This window comes from Panthera leo, chromosome B1 (genome assembly GCF_018350215.1).
Source record: "Panthera leo isolate Ple1 chromosome B1, P.leo_Ple1_pat1.1, whole genome shotgun sequence".
Taxonomy (NCBI): Eukaryota; Metazoa; Chordata; class Mammalia; order Carnivora; family Felidae; genus Panthera; species Panthera leo.
In genome coordinates, this window is record NC_056682.1 from 85,290,907 (window position 1) to 85,307,383 (window position 16,477).

Genomic DNA, 16,477 nt, shown 5'->3' on the forward strand with positions numbered 1-16,477 from the left:
CCGCGCTGGCGTCATTCATTCGCAGTGTCCGGAGCGTCCTTCCAGCTGCAAGCGGGGCTTCGCCGCAGGTGCCAGTGGCCCCGACGCGGAGCGTTACCGCGCGGTGACCTCGAGGGCGCGGAGCGGCTAGAGACTGAGGAGATCTGGAGCTCGGCTAGGTGCTGCTGTAGCAGCCGCGCCCCAGCCCAGCTCGGCGCTCGCAGCGGGGCCGTGTCGGCTGCAGGCTCCCGCAGCCCTGCTCGCCGCCGCCGATCCGGATCCTGGGACTGAGCGCCACCACTTCCTCCTCCTCCCGCTCTTCTTCCTCCTCCTCCTCCTCCCGCTCCTCGCGCCGCCGTGGGCCGGAGCCGGGCTGCGGGGCGGCGGGCCTGGGCGTCTGCGGCCGCGGGCTCGCGGGGGGCGGCGCCGCCGCGGGGAGGATGCTGCTCGCCGCACCCGCGTCCTCGCCGTCCTCCCCGGCCGCCCGCGGGGGCTTTGTTGTGGCCCGGGCTCCGCGGACCGCCGCCTGGTGAAGTCGCTCTTCGCCGCCGCACCTAGCGAGCGGGAGGGCGCGCGTGTGCCCGGGAGTGCGCGCCTGTGCGCGCCGGTGTGTGCAGGACCTGACCCTCGGGCCCATTGTGCGTCCGCCCGCGGCGCCCGGGAACATGTGGGTGAACCCCGAAGAGGTGCTGCTGGCCAACGCGCTGTGGATCACGGAGAGGGCCAACCCCTACTTCATCCTGCAGCGGAGGAAGGGGCACGCGGGCGATGGAGGCGGCGGCGGCGGACTAGCGGGTAAGGACCGGCGGCCAGTCCCTGCGGGAGGGGCCGGGAGCGCTGCGGCGCCGCCCGAGGCCCTAGGCTGCGGGCGCCCGGGACGCCGCCCGGTCCCCCGGGGCCGGGCGACCCGCCCCACTTTGGTGAGCGGAAGACCTCAGGAGTCCTGATTTTTCAGTCTGTGAAAGAGATGATTCTTCTCTGACCCTGTCAGGCTATGGGGCCCTTCGAGTACCGGGTGCCCCCTAGGTGGGTGATGTTGATGAGATTGGAGGTGGGGGAGGGTGGGGGGAGCAGCCCTTATGAATTAAATGCAGCACTTCTTCCTACCTCCCCACCCTCCTTAAAAATTATCGTTTTATATATGGGCAAGAGAGGCAAAGGATGGTTCATTTTTACTTCATTCTCTTTACTGATCATGGCAGGATCAGGTATAAAATGCTCTTTTGTTTTCAGGGAAGCAATCAGTAAGAGACTGGTGTGGTCATTTCCTAGATTAGTTATGACTGAAGAGAATGAATAAGGAAAAAGGATATTGTTGTTGTTGTTGCACCTAATAAGAACCTAAGAAAGCAAGTTACCTGATTGTGAAACGAATTAGCTCTATAACTGCATTTTAACTAGTTTAACTCAGTCACTTACCCGAACCCCCTCACAAGGTGTTATTAATACTGTAACTATTACTGAAACCATGCCTTATCATTTCGGGATTATAAAATCAGACCAGTATCCCAAGTAGTGCCCTATTAGAAAGGTCTTCGTTATTAACTCACGAGTTGTCTTGCTGGGAGGTGACCAATAATCTTGAACTCATACCATACTGGAGAAATTGGACCTTCCCCTCCCCATGGTGATTAGAACGAAGAGAACTGGGATACTTTTTACAGTGAAGAAGTTAGTTGGAGAAATAGAAGGGAGAGGTTTAACCAGGAAAGAGATTGCAGAAAAGAGATGAACCTTGACCTCTTCAGAGTCCAAAATCTATCACCCTCTGGCAGTTTGCATGCTAGCTAAATTGTGGCTTTCAAAATGCCGTGCTATGAACTAAAAATTCTCGATGAGGTACGTATTTAGTTGAGATTGTAGTTTACAGGCTGGTTTTCTCAAGATTAAAATTCAAGTGGCAAATTTTATGGCATATATTGGTTTGAAGGATCTTGCTAGTATATGGTATGGCCTATGGCTAACCTGATTTTTCTATACATTTGCTGCCATGAAAGAGAAGGCAATATGCAGAGCTCCAGACCCTGTTCTGGAAATTCTGATTAGTGGCCTAGAATCAGGATTTTCCAGTTCATTTTGTAGAAGTTGTCTAACTATATACGCTAATATGTAGCTTGCGTATCTAAAACTGGGATCAGCTCAGATTGTCCTTTTTTAAACCTAAAACAACAGTGTAAAGTAGATAGTTTATTATATTAACAAAGAACATTTCCTACCTGAGGCTAACTGTCCTACGCCGTGTAACTACTATGTAGTATTTATTTTCTAGAGTCATTTGCAATAGATTATGAAAGATTCGGAGACGCAGAACCTTCTTTTCCTAGTTAATATTTTTATTATGTTCCTACTGACTCTTAGAGCTATAAGTAACCATAGCCCGCTTGGAATCTCATTATTGATAACTCACTTCAGAAAGAAAGTTACATCTTTTTAATTGGAAAATTGTCATTATTGCACTTACTGCAAGAATAATTGAGATTATCATCATGAGTAAAAATATTACTGCCAACTAAGGCTGTTTTCAACTAACATAGGAAAAATGTCTGCTCTGATAGATTGGTGCCACGTTAAAGGTAGCAGGGACATTTTAGAAATCCTTGTACTATGTATAGTATATTTGGATCCTAATGTGAGTTCCTTCATGCATTCATTAACGTACTAAATCATTTAACAAATATTTGTTGGTAGTGCCTGAAGTGCCAGTGTCAAGAAGCTCACAGCCTTGTGGAGTAGACAAGTGTTTATAAAATAATCATAAAAATTAATATAAAATTGCCAATCCACAGGGTCCCAGCAGAAAACAGACTCAAACCTAGTTCAGATGAAGAGTTTCTTGAAAAGACAACTTAGAAAGGTGGGGGCAGGGTTACCAGAACCAGTGAAAGACACAGTGGTGGGGGGGTGTTACCATCCTAGGCGGCAGGAATGAGGTTCCTGGAAGCCTTATGAGCTGGAGCCAGGCAGGAGGAGCTTTGGGCCTCTGGAGACGCAGCCTCCCCAGAAACACAGAGCACAGCAAAAAGGAAGTGGAAAGGACATGCCTGATTTCTCTCCTCTTACCCTGCCAGCTCCTGCCGTTGCCTTTCATCAGTAGAACCCAAGAGAAGCCAGGTGGATAGGATGTCCTGGTGATCTAGTCCCAAGGGATCAGCCTCCCAGGGATGGAGCTGGGAGGTGGGGGCAGACTGAGAATGACCAGTACTAACATCGAAAGGAGAGGAGCATGATGTTGGTCACTCCACTCAGAAAAAGAGGATGGAAATGGGAGCAAGGCAAGTTTCCCTGAAGAAGTGACACTTGAGCTGAGAACTGAAGAAAGAAAAAAATTAGCCTGTGAGGAGGGAGGGAAGACCAAGTGTTGGGCATCAATTATCGGAAATTTTCTGGAGGATCTCAGGACCATTATATAGTGTGCATTATCTGGGCCAGTGCACCATTGTCCAGTCCTTAAATGGATGATGGTCATAGGATGATGAGGGGGAAACTTGCTCAGTAGGAGCTGGCCAGGAGTGCTCAGTGGTCCACAGTCCTTGGTAAGATAGTAGTGCAAAAGCTATAAAAAATAATGGGTCATAGTGAAGACACTTGCTTTTTTTTTTTTTTTTTTTTAAGTTTACTTATTTATTTTGAGAGAGAGAGGGAGAGAGAACCAGTGGGGGAGGGGCAGAGAGAGGGAAAGAAGAATCCCAAGCAGGCTCCATGCTGTCAGCTGCTGGGCTTGATCTCATGACGGTGAGATCATGACCTGAGCTGAAATCAAGAGTCAGACACTTAACTGAGTCATCCAGCGCTCTGCTTTTTTTTTTTTAATTAAGCTATCTTCTTCCCAATTCCAGGCAATATACATAGGTTCTGAGGCAAAGAAGTTTTTTTTTTTTTAATTTTTTTTTTAACGTTTATTTATTTTTGAGACAGGGAGAGACAGCATGAACGGGGGAGGGTCAGAGAGAGAGGGAGACACAGAATCTGAAACAGGCTCCAGGCTCTGAGCTGTCCGCACAGAGCCTGACGCGGGGCTCGAACTCACGGACCGTGAGATCATGACCTGAGCCGAAGTTGGATGCTTAACTGACTGAGCCACCCAGGCACCCCCAAAGAAGTTTTTTTTATTGTAGATGCATTCGATGTATTTATTTAACCTCCTCTGAGATTTCATATGTATACAGAAAAGTACACAAAATAAAAGATGCGGAGTGCAATGATTTATCACAAAGTGACACCTTGCAACTAATACCAGGATAATAAATAGAACATTGAGCCAGAAGCTCCTCCTTGTAACCCTCTCCCATTCACTACTCACCCTCTCCTAAAGAGAAAAAAAAACAAAAACCCACTATCCTTGTGTTTTGTGGTAAACACTTTAGTGCTTTTCTTTAGAGTTTTTTGGTTTTTGTTTTTTTGGGTAAAGAACATATCTCTTTAAACACATATTTTGGTTTTGCCTGTTTTTTTGAGCAAGGGATGAATATAATCAGAGTGTGTATTCATGTGTCTGGATTCTTTGTCCAGCATTGTGTTTGTGATATTTACAAATGTTGTTGCTTGTGGCTGTAGTTTATCTTTCTGTGCTATACAGAAAACTATTATATGAGTATACCGCAATCATTTGTTCATGGTGGACCTTGGAATGATCTGTTTTGGGGCATTGAAGGTAAGGTAGCTCTGATCTTTCTTGTGGGTGTTTCTGATGCCTGTGGGCATACATTTCTCTTTGGTCTGTCCACAGGAGAGTAATTGCTAGCTTATAGGTTATGTGTATCTTTAACTTTAGCGGATAATACCAAACTGTTTTCCAAAGTAGTTGTACCAATATACTCCCACCAGCAGCATATGGGAATTTCCCTGGCTCCGTATCCTTGCCAACATTGTGAGTCTTTGTAATTTTACCTTTCTGGTGGTTTTGTAGTGATACCACTTACTTTTTCCTGACTAATGAGGTTGAGCACCTTTTTGCATTAATTGGCCATTTGAAATAGTCTGTGACATGCCTGTTCAAGTCTTTTGCCCAATTTTCAATTGGATTGTTTGTCTTTTTCCTACTGGTTGTAGGTATTTTTAAAAAATATATTCTGAAGATGAGTTCATAGTTGGTTATCCATGTGGCAGAATCTTCATTTGTTGCTTGCCTGTTTACTCTCTTAAGGATGATTAAAGGTTCTTAATTTTAATATCCAAATTCTTTATAGGTTCCATTTCCTTTATGGTTAGTGTTTTATTATGTCTTGTTCAATAAGTCTTTTTCCAGATTGAGGTTATATATGTATTATCTTCTAGAAACTTTTCAGTTTTAACTCTTACACTTATTTATTTTTGAGAAAGACATTTATTTATTTTTGAGAGAGACCTGCGCATGTGTGCACGCGCGCGCATGAGTGGGGGGAGGGCCAGAGAGAGAAGACACAGAATCTGAAGCAGGCTCCAGGCTCTGAGCTGTCATTTGTCAGCACAGAGCTGGTCTTAGGGCTCTAACTTGTGAACCATGAGGTCATGACTTGAGCCAAAGTTGGACGCTTAACCGAGTGAGTCACCCAAGTGCCCCTAACCCCTACATTTATATTTACGATTCACTGGGAATTAATTTTTGCATATTGTGTGAGATAGTGGTCAAGGTTTATTTTTTTTAAATGTGTATGGACATCCAGTTGCCCCAGCATGATTTATTGGTAAGTCTATTCTGTTTCCACTGCTCTGTAAAGCTACTTTGGTCATGACTCAATGCTCACACATGTGACAATTGATTTGCTTGGGCACTCTAGTCTATTCTTTTTGTCTACTAGAATATTCTTGCACCAGTACCACACTTTAGTTTTATAATAAGAGTTTATATTCATTTGATCAAGTACTCTTATCTTGTTCCTTTTATTTTTTAAGAGTTTCTTGGCTATCTTTGTCTTTTACATTTATACAACATCTTAGAATCAACTTATTAAAGTTCCACCAAAACAAAACAACAATAGCAACAAAGATTTAAACTGTTGGGATTTCAACTGCAGTTGCATTGTGTCTATCAATAAATTTGGGCAAAATTAATATCTTTATAATATCAAGTCTTCTGGTCCATGAACATGGTATGTTCTATTTATTTAGGTCCTTTAAAATTTCTCTCAATGATGTTTCATAGTTTTCTGTGTAGAGGGATTACACATATTTTATTAGATTTATTAGTAGATATTTCATATTTTTTCACCTATTGTATATTGTATCTTTTTAAAATTTCATTTTCAAGGGAGCCTGGGTGACTCAGTCAGTTAAGTGTCCAACTTCGGCTCAGGTCAGGATCTCATGGTTTGTGAGCTCGAGCCCTGCGTCAGGCTCTGTGCTGACCACTTACTTGGAGCCTGGAGTCGGCTTAGAATTCTGTGCCTCCCTCTCTCTCTGCCCATCCCCCACTTGTGCTCTGTCTCTCTCCGTCTCTCTCTGTCTCTCAAAAATAAATAATAAGCATTAAAAACAAATTTTAAACTTCATTTTCTAATTCTTTTTTGTTGACCTCTAGAAATATAGTTGTTGTGGTTTTATATTGACCTTGTATCCAGAACTTTGCTAACTTATGAAATGAATTATAGTAATGTATCTATAGATTCTTTTGCATTTTCCACATACATAATCATATCCTCTAAGAATATTGACAGTTTTATTTTTTTTCTAATTTTTATGCTTTTACAATTTTTTTCTAAGCCTTTTTTGTACAGGCAAATTATATAGTGTTGAATAATGTGTTGATTGTACATGTCCCCTTCTTTTTCCAGGTCTCAAAAGAAAGACTCAACATATGGTGGTTTTGTAGATAATTTTTTTTCACTTTAAGGGAGTTCTTATTTCTCTTTTGCCAAAAATTTTTAACTAAATATAGATGATGAATTTTTTCAAATGCTTTCCTACATCTGTTGAGGCAACCGTATGATTTTCTCTTTTATTCTGTTAGTGTAGTGACTTACATTAATTGACTTCCAAGTGCTTAACCAAATTTGCATATATAAAAATAATCCAGCTTGGCTGTGATATATTATCTTTTTTATGTGTTTATTAGTATCACTTGCTCACCTTTTATTTAGGAATTTTGCATCCTTTTGAATTGGTAATATTGGCCTGTAATTTTTCTTTTTCATTACATTCTTGTCAAATTTGGTATCACCATTATACTAGTTTTAAAAAATAAGTTGGAGAGAGCTCACTTTGTTCAATTTTCTACAGATGTTTGTGTGATAGCAGTATTATTTCATCCTGACATGTTTGGCAAAATTCTCTGGTGAGGCAATCCAGCCTTGAACTTTTATTCATGGATTTGTTGAATGGTATGACAACTATTCAAATAATTTAAAATTTCCTTTTATTGTCAGTTTTATAATCTATTTCTAGGACTTATCTTTTTCATCAGGATTTTCAAATATATTGGCATAAATTCGTGAATAATATTCCCATAATTTTAGTGTCTGTAGGATATACAGTGGTATATATTTTAGATGTGCATTTTATAAATAACAGAGTTGATTTTTTTTCCTAATCCTGCTTGAAAATTTTTGCCTCCTAATTGGATTATTTAGTCAATGTACATGTGACTTGGGTTTAACTCTACTATCTTATTAAGTGCTTTCTTTCTTTCTTTTTTTTTTTTTTTTTTTTCCTACTCTGTTTTTTCTTCCTTGCCTTTCGGTAGGATATGGGATTTTTTTTTTTTTTAATGATTACATTTTTAAGCCTCTATTAGCTAGAAGAAGCTTTATATTCATTTCACTATTCTTATAGTAGTTACTCTGGAGATTTTAATGCATTCTTGATTTATCAAAGTATATTGTTCATTGGTACTTTCATTTTATTTTATTTTTTTAAATTGGTACTTTTAATCTTTTCCCAGATAACACAGTAACAAAAGGGTACTTTAACTCCATTTATCCCCTGACCCCCAACTTATATGCTATTGTTTTAATATATTTTAATTTTTTTTTTTTTTAAGTTTATTTATTTTTGAGACAGAGACAGAACATGAACGGGGGAGGGTCAGAGAGAGAGGGAGACACAGAATCTGAAACAGGCTCCAGGCTCTGAGCCATCAGCACAGAGCCTGACGTGGGGCTCGAACTCACAGACTGCGAGATCATGACCTGAGCCGAAGTCGGACGCTTAACCGACTGAGCCACGCAGGCGCCCCTGTTTTAATATATTTTAATTCCTTATATATTTTAACACTAGAACATGTAATTACTACTATTTTTATTACTACTACTACTATTTTTATTATTTTTTTTTGATGTTTATTTATTTTTGAGGGAGAGAGAAGAGCAGGAGCATGGGATGGGCAGTGAGTGAGGGAGACAGAGAACTGCAAGCAAGCTGTCAGTGCAGAGCCCTATGCGGGGCTCGAACTCATGAACCTGAGGTCATGACCTGAGCGGAAATCAAGAGTCTGATGCTTAACCCACTGAGCCACCCAGGTGCCCCAATTACTACTATTTTTAAAAGTCTGTATTCAGTTACATTTCCACATACGTTTACAGTTGTTTTGTACTTTCTTCTTCCATTTCTGTGTTCGTTTCTGGAATCATTTTTCTACTGTCTGAAAAAAGTCCTTTTCTGTTTCTCTTAGTGAGACCCTGCTCCTGAGAAATTTTCTGTTTTTTATGTCTGAAAATATCTTCATCCTACTTTCATTCCTGAAGGATGTTTGTGTTTTGAATGGTTGGCAGTAATATTTTTGTAAGCAAGGTTAAGGTATTGTCTGATTTACCATTTACTATGTTAATTTGCTTCTGACTTTCTACATGTTTAAGATAGTGTTCAGATTTACCATTTTATTTACTTCTGGTTTACTATGTATTTATTTATTTATTTAGGAGTAAACTGTCACTCTGAATTGTTATTCCTTTGTAGGTAATAGTAACATGTCTTTCTCCAGCTGCCTTTAAGGTTTTCTCTTTGATTTTGGTTTTCTGAAGTTTTACTATGATCCAGCTATTTGTGAATTTTTAAAAATCCTGCTTGGTATAAAGGACTTGTTTCAGTGGTTTTGTAAACTTTGCATCCACTGTTGCTGTAAATATTGCTTTTCCCTCATTCACTTCGTCTTCTTTTCTGGCACACCCATTATTACATGTATATCAGATCTTCTCATTGTATCTTCTATGTCTGTTACCTTCTGATTTTTACTTGCTTCACTTTGGTTATTTTCTTTTGGTCTGTGTTTTAATGTTCGATCTCTTTAACTACATTTAGTCTGTTAAGCCTGCCCATTCTGAATAACTTTTTCAATTCTAAAATTTCCATTTCACTAATTTTTATAAATTCCAGTTATATATCAAAACTCAACATTTTTAAAAATCTGTCTTAAGCATAGCTAGCATAGTTATTTTATAGTCTCTGTTCACTCCAATATCTTGAGCCCAAGTGGGTTTGTTCTGTTGTCTCTTGTTTTTCCCGGTTTTTGCTCATGCTATTATGTCATCCTGTGTACCTGGCTACTTTTGATTATGTACTGGACATTGTACTTCTACTTTGCAGAAGTAATCTGAAGTAGAAGATGATATAGGAGAGAATTTTTTTTTCCTGCCAATTGCAAACCCAACTCACTTTAGTTTTAGGTATTGATATGCTTCAAAACTGAGCTTTACCCTGGGTGGTTTTGCCTACTTAGATTCACACTTATGATTAGGTTGTAGGTCTTGAAGGTCCCAAAGCAAAGAGACTGGAGCATCATCGCTTCCCTACCTGTTTGACACTGATTCCTGTCCTTGTCTTCATACTCTCTGATTCTGTTAAAAGCACATCCTGACTTTCAGCCACTCAGTAGCCCTTTCTAGAAGAGGCAAATGCCTCCCAAAATAAGAGCTGCCAAAATAGAGCTCTTCTCTCTGAGCTGTTCTCTTTTCTAAGTGAAGTCATTTCTATTTTTTTAATTCTTTGATATTTTAAAGTGTATTTTATCCCTTTTGTATAGGCCTCAGTAGCAAATTACCTTACATACCATTTAAGATGGCTGCTATTATTATCCCCATTTTATAGAAAAAAGAAAGTAAGATGTTAGAGAGATCGCATGACTTGCCATGGGTCTCACAGCTAATAAGTTAAGGGCCTATTAGATTTTGTATTTATTTATTTTTCTTTACAAGACTAATTATAATGGTGTGGACTATCCTTATTTTCCTTACTATCCTCCTTGAGAACCTATTAAAAGCTATTGACTCTATCTCCAGAAAAATGAAAACACCCCCAAAATTTTCACACAATTTCGGGAATTCCGTGGATCCCCGGCAAATTAAGAACATACATGCTTCCGGTTGGAGGATGTCACCAAGAGATCAACGCCATTGCTCATCACGCGCAATCAGAAGTGTAATATCCACCATAAGCTATTCTGTCAGAAATGTGTTTGAGTACCAACCGTTTGGAGGGCTGAACTTTATAAAGATACACAAGAAGGAAAAGGCAGGATTCTCTTGCTGAGCCCTTCATTACTAACCTAGTGATCAAACCTGTATGAGTGAATTTGGGAGAGCTAAGAACAGAGGCATGGAGATGATATTAGTGCAGACCAGGGCTCTCAGATTGTTTCCATTGGCGATTCAGCACTAGACTGTCCAGGAATTGGACTTTTTGCATCACATGAAGACCTTCACAGCTAGGGAAATGCTCCATTTGCTAACCGATAAAGGAAACCAGATTGTCACCCAAAAATATGCCTCTTTGACTTAGAAATTATTTTGAGCTGGAAGCAATTAAGAAGCAGTAAACATGGAAAAAGCTCTCCCTTTTCTGCCTAAAGGCAGGAAATAAATCCTCCTTTTACTGGAGACCTACGCTTATCAGCCCAGAGAGGCACCAGAGGAATCTGTCAACAAACCTTGTTAAACTAACCCTTATCTTTCTAGTTAAGGAAAATGAGGACGATCTAGCTCTAATTACATTACTCCTAGCCAAAACCCCTTTTTCTTGTCAATGTTTCACAAAGTATTGTTTCTTTGACTAAAGGGTATCAAAGCTTCCTGCCCTGGCCACTTCTTTATTTCTTTATTTTCTTGGGGTTTTTTTGTTTTGTTTTTGTTTTTTAAGTTTATTTATTTTTGAGGGAGAGAGGGAGAGGGAGCAAGCTTGTAATCAGGGGAGGAGCAGAGAGAATCCCAAGCAGGCTGCTCTGCACCATCATTGTGGAGCCCCATGCAGCACTTGAACCCAAAAACCAATAGATCATGCTGAGCTAAAACCAAGAGTCAGAGGCTTAACCGACTGAGCCACTCAGGCACCCCTTTTTATTCTCTTATGAAGGACTCCTTGTACATGCACAAATTCAGTAAAATTTGTGTGTTTTTCTCCTGTTATCGTCACCAGTTTGGTTTTCAGATCCAGCCAGTGATCCTAAGAGAGTCAAGGAAAATTTTTCCTCCCCTACATGAACAAAGAATTCCCAGTGGTGAGAGAAATAATACTCTTTAAGCCCTCACCTAACAGGTGCCTGCTTTTAGGGTAAATGCTTTCACCTTGCTAATTTGTAAGTACTGTGTCGACAAAGTTACTGGTTCCACGCAGCAGTAGACGTTTTTCTTTGTGGATTAATTATACATAAGCAATCCTAACGAAGGATTTAGTTTTAGTTCCTAACGAAGTTTAATGTCATAACTGGTGATTCTGTGTTGGGATGGGCAGTCCTCTATAGTGAAGTATGGGGTTGGCTCATAATACATAACAAGTGCTACTAGCAAGGAGCTTGATTAGACAAAAGCAGATATTTCTTGCTTGTTCCATGAATTCTTCCCCATCTACTTGTTATTACGAACTTTAAGAGCATTTCATCACAGAATGATTTAATCACCCATTCCAGTTTGTCCTGAGACTTTACCCTATTCTGCAAAGAAGTTGAAGAGTGAATGCATGTAATTTACGTAGGATTTGAGGTGGCTTTTGAGGTGGTCTTCTGGGTTTTTGTAAACTGGTCTGAAAGGGTACTGGGGGTGGCACCTGGCTGGCTCAGTGAGAAGAACGGGTGATTCCTGATCTCTGGGTCATGAGTGTGAGGCTCACCTTAGGGGCAGGGATTACTTAAATAGATAGATAAATGAATAAACTTTAAAAAAAAAAAAAAAAGGTAGGGGCGCCTGGGTGGCACAGTCGGTTAAGCGTCCGACTTCAGCCAGGTCACGATCTCACGGTCCCTGAGTTCAAGCCCCGCGTCAGGCTCTGGGCTGATGGCTCGGAGCCTGGAGCCTGTTTCCGATTCTGTGTCTCCCTCTCTCTCTGCCCCTCCCCCGTTCATGCTCTGTCTCTCTCTGTCCCAAAAATAAATAAAAAACGTTGAAAAAAAAAATTAAAAAAAAAAAAAAAAAAAGGTAGAGAGGGGAATATTTATTTCCAAGATTCCTTTCATAAATTTACAGGGTTGTGACTGACCTCCTGTTCTAGGGACACTGAATATACTTTCCACTTTGCTGTCTTGTACAGGATTCCCACTTTATGAAGAGATCAGGTTCTTTTTTTTTTTTAATGTAATTTTTTGTGGTTGTTGTTGATTTTAATTTAAATCCAAGTTAGTTAACATACAGTGTAATAATGATTTCAGAAATAGAATTTAGTGATTCATCACATATAACACCCAGTGCTCATCCCAACAAGTGCCCTCCTTAATGCCCATTGCCCATTTAGCTCTTACCCCCCACCCAGCACCCCACCAGCAACCCTCAGTTTGTTCTGTCTATGTCAGAGTCTCTTATGGTTTGTCTCCCTCTCCGTTTTTGTCTTATTTTTCCTTCCCTTCCCCTGTGTTCATATGTTTTGTTTCTTAAATTCCACATTTGAGTGAAATCATATGATATTTGTCTTTCTCTGACTCATTTCGCTTAGCATAATACCCTCTAGTTCCATCTCTGTTGTTGCAAATGGCAAGATTTCATTCTTTTTGATCATGGAGTAGTATTCCATTATATATACACCATATCTTCTTTATCCATTCATCAGTTGAGGGACATTTGGGCTCTTTCCATACTTTGACTGTTGTCGATAGCACTACTATAAACTTTGGGGTGCAAGTACCCCTTCAAATCTGTATTTTTGTATCCTTTGGGTAAATACCTAGTAGTGCAATTGCTGGGTCATAGGGTGGTTCTGTTTTTAAGTTTCGAGGCACCTCCATACTGTTTTCCAGAGTGGCTGCACTAGTTTGCCTTGACATCAGCAGTGCAAAAGGGTTCCTCTTTGAAGAGATGCGGTTCTACATTGTGGGATGGTTCCTATGCTGGCCCACAAAGCCTGTTTTGTCCTTTGGAACTAGGCAGCTTACACCAACGGCTGTGGTAGGTAGCACCTTGAGTTCTGGGTCTTGGAGACTAAAGGCCAGGCATGCTTCAAGGCGCAGTGGAGCCTAAGGAATGCCACAGGCAAGTTAGAAAACCACCAGGATTGCTCTTTGCACAACTTCTTTGTGTTCACTACCTGCCTGACTAGGCATTGGTCTTTTCCAGTCCTTCCCTGGGGAAGCAGACCACAGGATTCAAATCCCAGCCCCATCTATTATCAAGAGATACGATTTGGGAAGTTTCTCTTCCTTTCTGAGCTTGATTTCCTTATATAAGATGGCTTAATAATCCTTTAGCATCTGGTAAGAAGATTCTATGAGTTAAGTTATGTAAAGTACAGGAAGCATAAAGAGCCATTCATAGATGATGGCCCATCATTGTTCTATCCCTTCGATGATCTCCAGTAAGTGTTGGAAGGCGATGATCTCCAGTAGGTGTTGGAAGGCGGCTGACTGGGAACTAATTCACACCAGTGTGTGAGCTGCTGAAGAGTCTGCAGTTTACAGAGACATTACATTTTTCAAAGGGTGCTGTTAAAGCAAATGGATAACTGTCTGATATTTAGGCCACTTAAAAAGGTTAAGGCGTAGTCAGGGTTTTTGGAAGATGGTAATTTTTTTTTGAAAAGGTAATTTGTGATCGGCAACTTTAAATTGTTTCTACATGCCGGCCTTTTTCCCTGCCTCTCTCTCCCCCTTCCCTTCGTGGACAGGCACATTTTAAGAGCTCTGCCAGGAAGCCTAGTACTGTCTCCCACCGTTCTCCCTCTCCTCTGTCCTTCTTCCCTCCTCTCTCCTTGCACAAATGATTCTCTCTGACAGTCTAGGGACAAGACTGGGGTGGGAGGCAGAGAGGAGCCATATTTTCTCTTTATATGTATATATAGTTGATTAGTTGACCAGGAATTTGTAATTTAGAAACATGGGTTCTAATGGTTAAACCAGAGAGAATGGTGAAGAAGTCCTTAACTTACTTTCCTCATTGTTTTCCCTTCCTGTCAGATGTATATACATTCTAGAGAGCTCAGAGGATAGGCCAGTCATTTTTAAAGGTGTTCTGAAATTGCCACTGGCTTCTAGCTTGCTTCAAATCTCCTTTCACACTTCTGCTATTAGGTTATTTACCTGTCCTTTCAAGAGAGCTAGGTTTCCTAGTGTGAGATCCATTCAAGGAATCCATTAAGGTTCTTCTGACTCTCCTCTGGAGATCTGCATTAGAAGCTGTCATTTAGATGAATCAACTGTTTCACTCTGTGTGGGTCCTAGAAGCACAAAGCTAGGTGGGTGACTGTCTAGTCCAAGAGTTGAGGTCTGTGAAATGCACTCTCCCTCTCAGCTGCATTGTTCACAGCCTCGCTGGGCAAGTAAGTACTTGCTGGAGGGAAGGTCAATTCCAACTTTAAGGACCAGATCTCCGTTTACACTCTGAACAACAAAAAGTGAACTCTGTTGATCTCATTTAGTTTTCTTCTAGATTACCTGCATGTAATACTTCTTAATAAGGAAAACTATTTACATCGCAATAGTACCAATGACTTTTTTAAAGCTTTGTGTTAACCTAGGAAACAAGGTAGTCTTTAATAAAAATAAGCAGGATTTAACAGACTTATATTTGGACTCTTTAATTAAAGCATAAAAAGAAGAAATCATGAATTCATTTACTGTCTTTCATTCCATTGGCATTTTATAACATTTACTTATCTATTCCTATAGTAAATAATATAAAATACACTATTTCTAAAAACATCTTCATAAGATTTCAGAGCTTCGTGGTCTAAAGCTAAATTTCAAAGCACTGTTATTGTGGTCATGCTTTTTAATTAACACTTGATTTATATATATTTTTTATTAATTTTACAAATGTCATAAAGTTTAAAGGCAGAGGAGCTAATATTCGCTGAAATCCTTCTGTGGTTTAGGCATTCTGCTGAGAACTTCACCATATGTCACAAATTTGATTTTCGTAGCAACCCCATAGGTTAGATATTCCCTCTATGATAGATGAGGAAACTGAATGCTTTGAGAAGTTAAGTATCTTACTTGAGGAACCCTGCTACTAACAGAGCTTGGATTTGTACTTGAGTTTGGTTGAATTTGGAAAGGGAGAAGGGAGATAATAAAAAAGGAGAGAGGAGGCTGAAAATGGAATGCATCCTTTGGAAAGCTAAAGGAACCGGGGCAAAGTGAGCCAGCCCCGGTCTTAGATATGCAGTGTTGAGTGTGGAAATGAAGGGAACAGGTGGAGCAAGGCTGCACTCCTGGGTTGTGACATCATCGACTAGCGGCTCTCGAGGGTTATGCTTAAGTGACTGTGTACGCCCGGGTGGAAATCCAAACACCAGCTCTGGATTTTCCTTTGGAAAAAGGTTTCCAGACTTTTCTCACTTCCATTTTTCCAGTCAGCTGTCTTTGGGACAACAATATGGAGCCGTCCATTCCAGATTGTACAGTCAAGAAGCATTGAACCTTTGGGTGGAGGGCCAGACAAGGGCAGAGCCTGTTTATATGAATGAATATTCCGCAAAGACCAGTATGTTGTCTTTGTTTAGAAATACACTATTTCTAAAATAGTGAATGTTGTTGACTGTGAATGAGGTCAATCTCAAAAAAAATTATGGCCACCAAGGAGGAAAAATGTGAACTTGACATACAGCATTGGCTTTTTGTTAATGTAATTTGTGTCAAATGTCATAAAGATTTTCTTTATTTAGTATCTACTTTTCTCTTTGTAGATATAAAAATATTATGGAGTTTTTTTATAGGATAATACTCCTCAGCCTTTTTCTTGTCTTTTAGAGATACTTAAGCTGGTGGGGATTTCAGGAGGTCCTTGAATGGCCGGAAATCATATACTAAACTTATGGAATTCATTAGGAATGTGTATTTTTCTAGGGCTGAGGCTCCACCAGTTCCATTAGCTACTCAAAGTGATTGTGAATCAAATAAATGAAGAGCTAATACCCTAGAGTCTTGCCTTTCTCAACTGTGAATTTTGCACCGAAGCAATTTTCAGAAACATATTGTTGTTACTTATACCAGCAATACTATAAAGTGTAAGAAACCTTATGCCATTTCCAGGTAATTCTGTTGCTATATATTGTTTAAGCAATAGTAATACATCACTGTCTTTGAATACAGTGGTTAAAATGCTGGTGTTCCTTTTACTCTGATCCCGATACCCCGGTGTGGGACCCTTCAACTGTAGCTCTCAGTGTCTCCTGG

At 40.4% G+C, this 16,477-nt stretch overlaps 1 protein-coding gene across 1 annotated transcript in view; it reads left to right on the forward strand.

Annotated features, from left to right (window-relative positions):
* The first annotated feature begins 400 nt into the window (after positions 1–400).
* Positions 401–16,477, forward strand: part of TBC1D9 (TBC1 domain family member 9) — a 114,266-nt gene continuing 98,189 nt past the window's right edge. Inside the window, exon 1 of the mRNA XM_042935431.1 lies at positions 401–774. Within this exon, the coding sequence (XP_042791365.1) occupies positions 645–774 (130 nt within the window). The 5' untranslated portion in view covers positions 401–644. The remainder of the gene's footprint in view (positions 775–16,477) is intronic.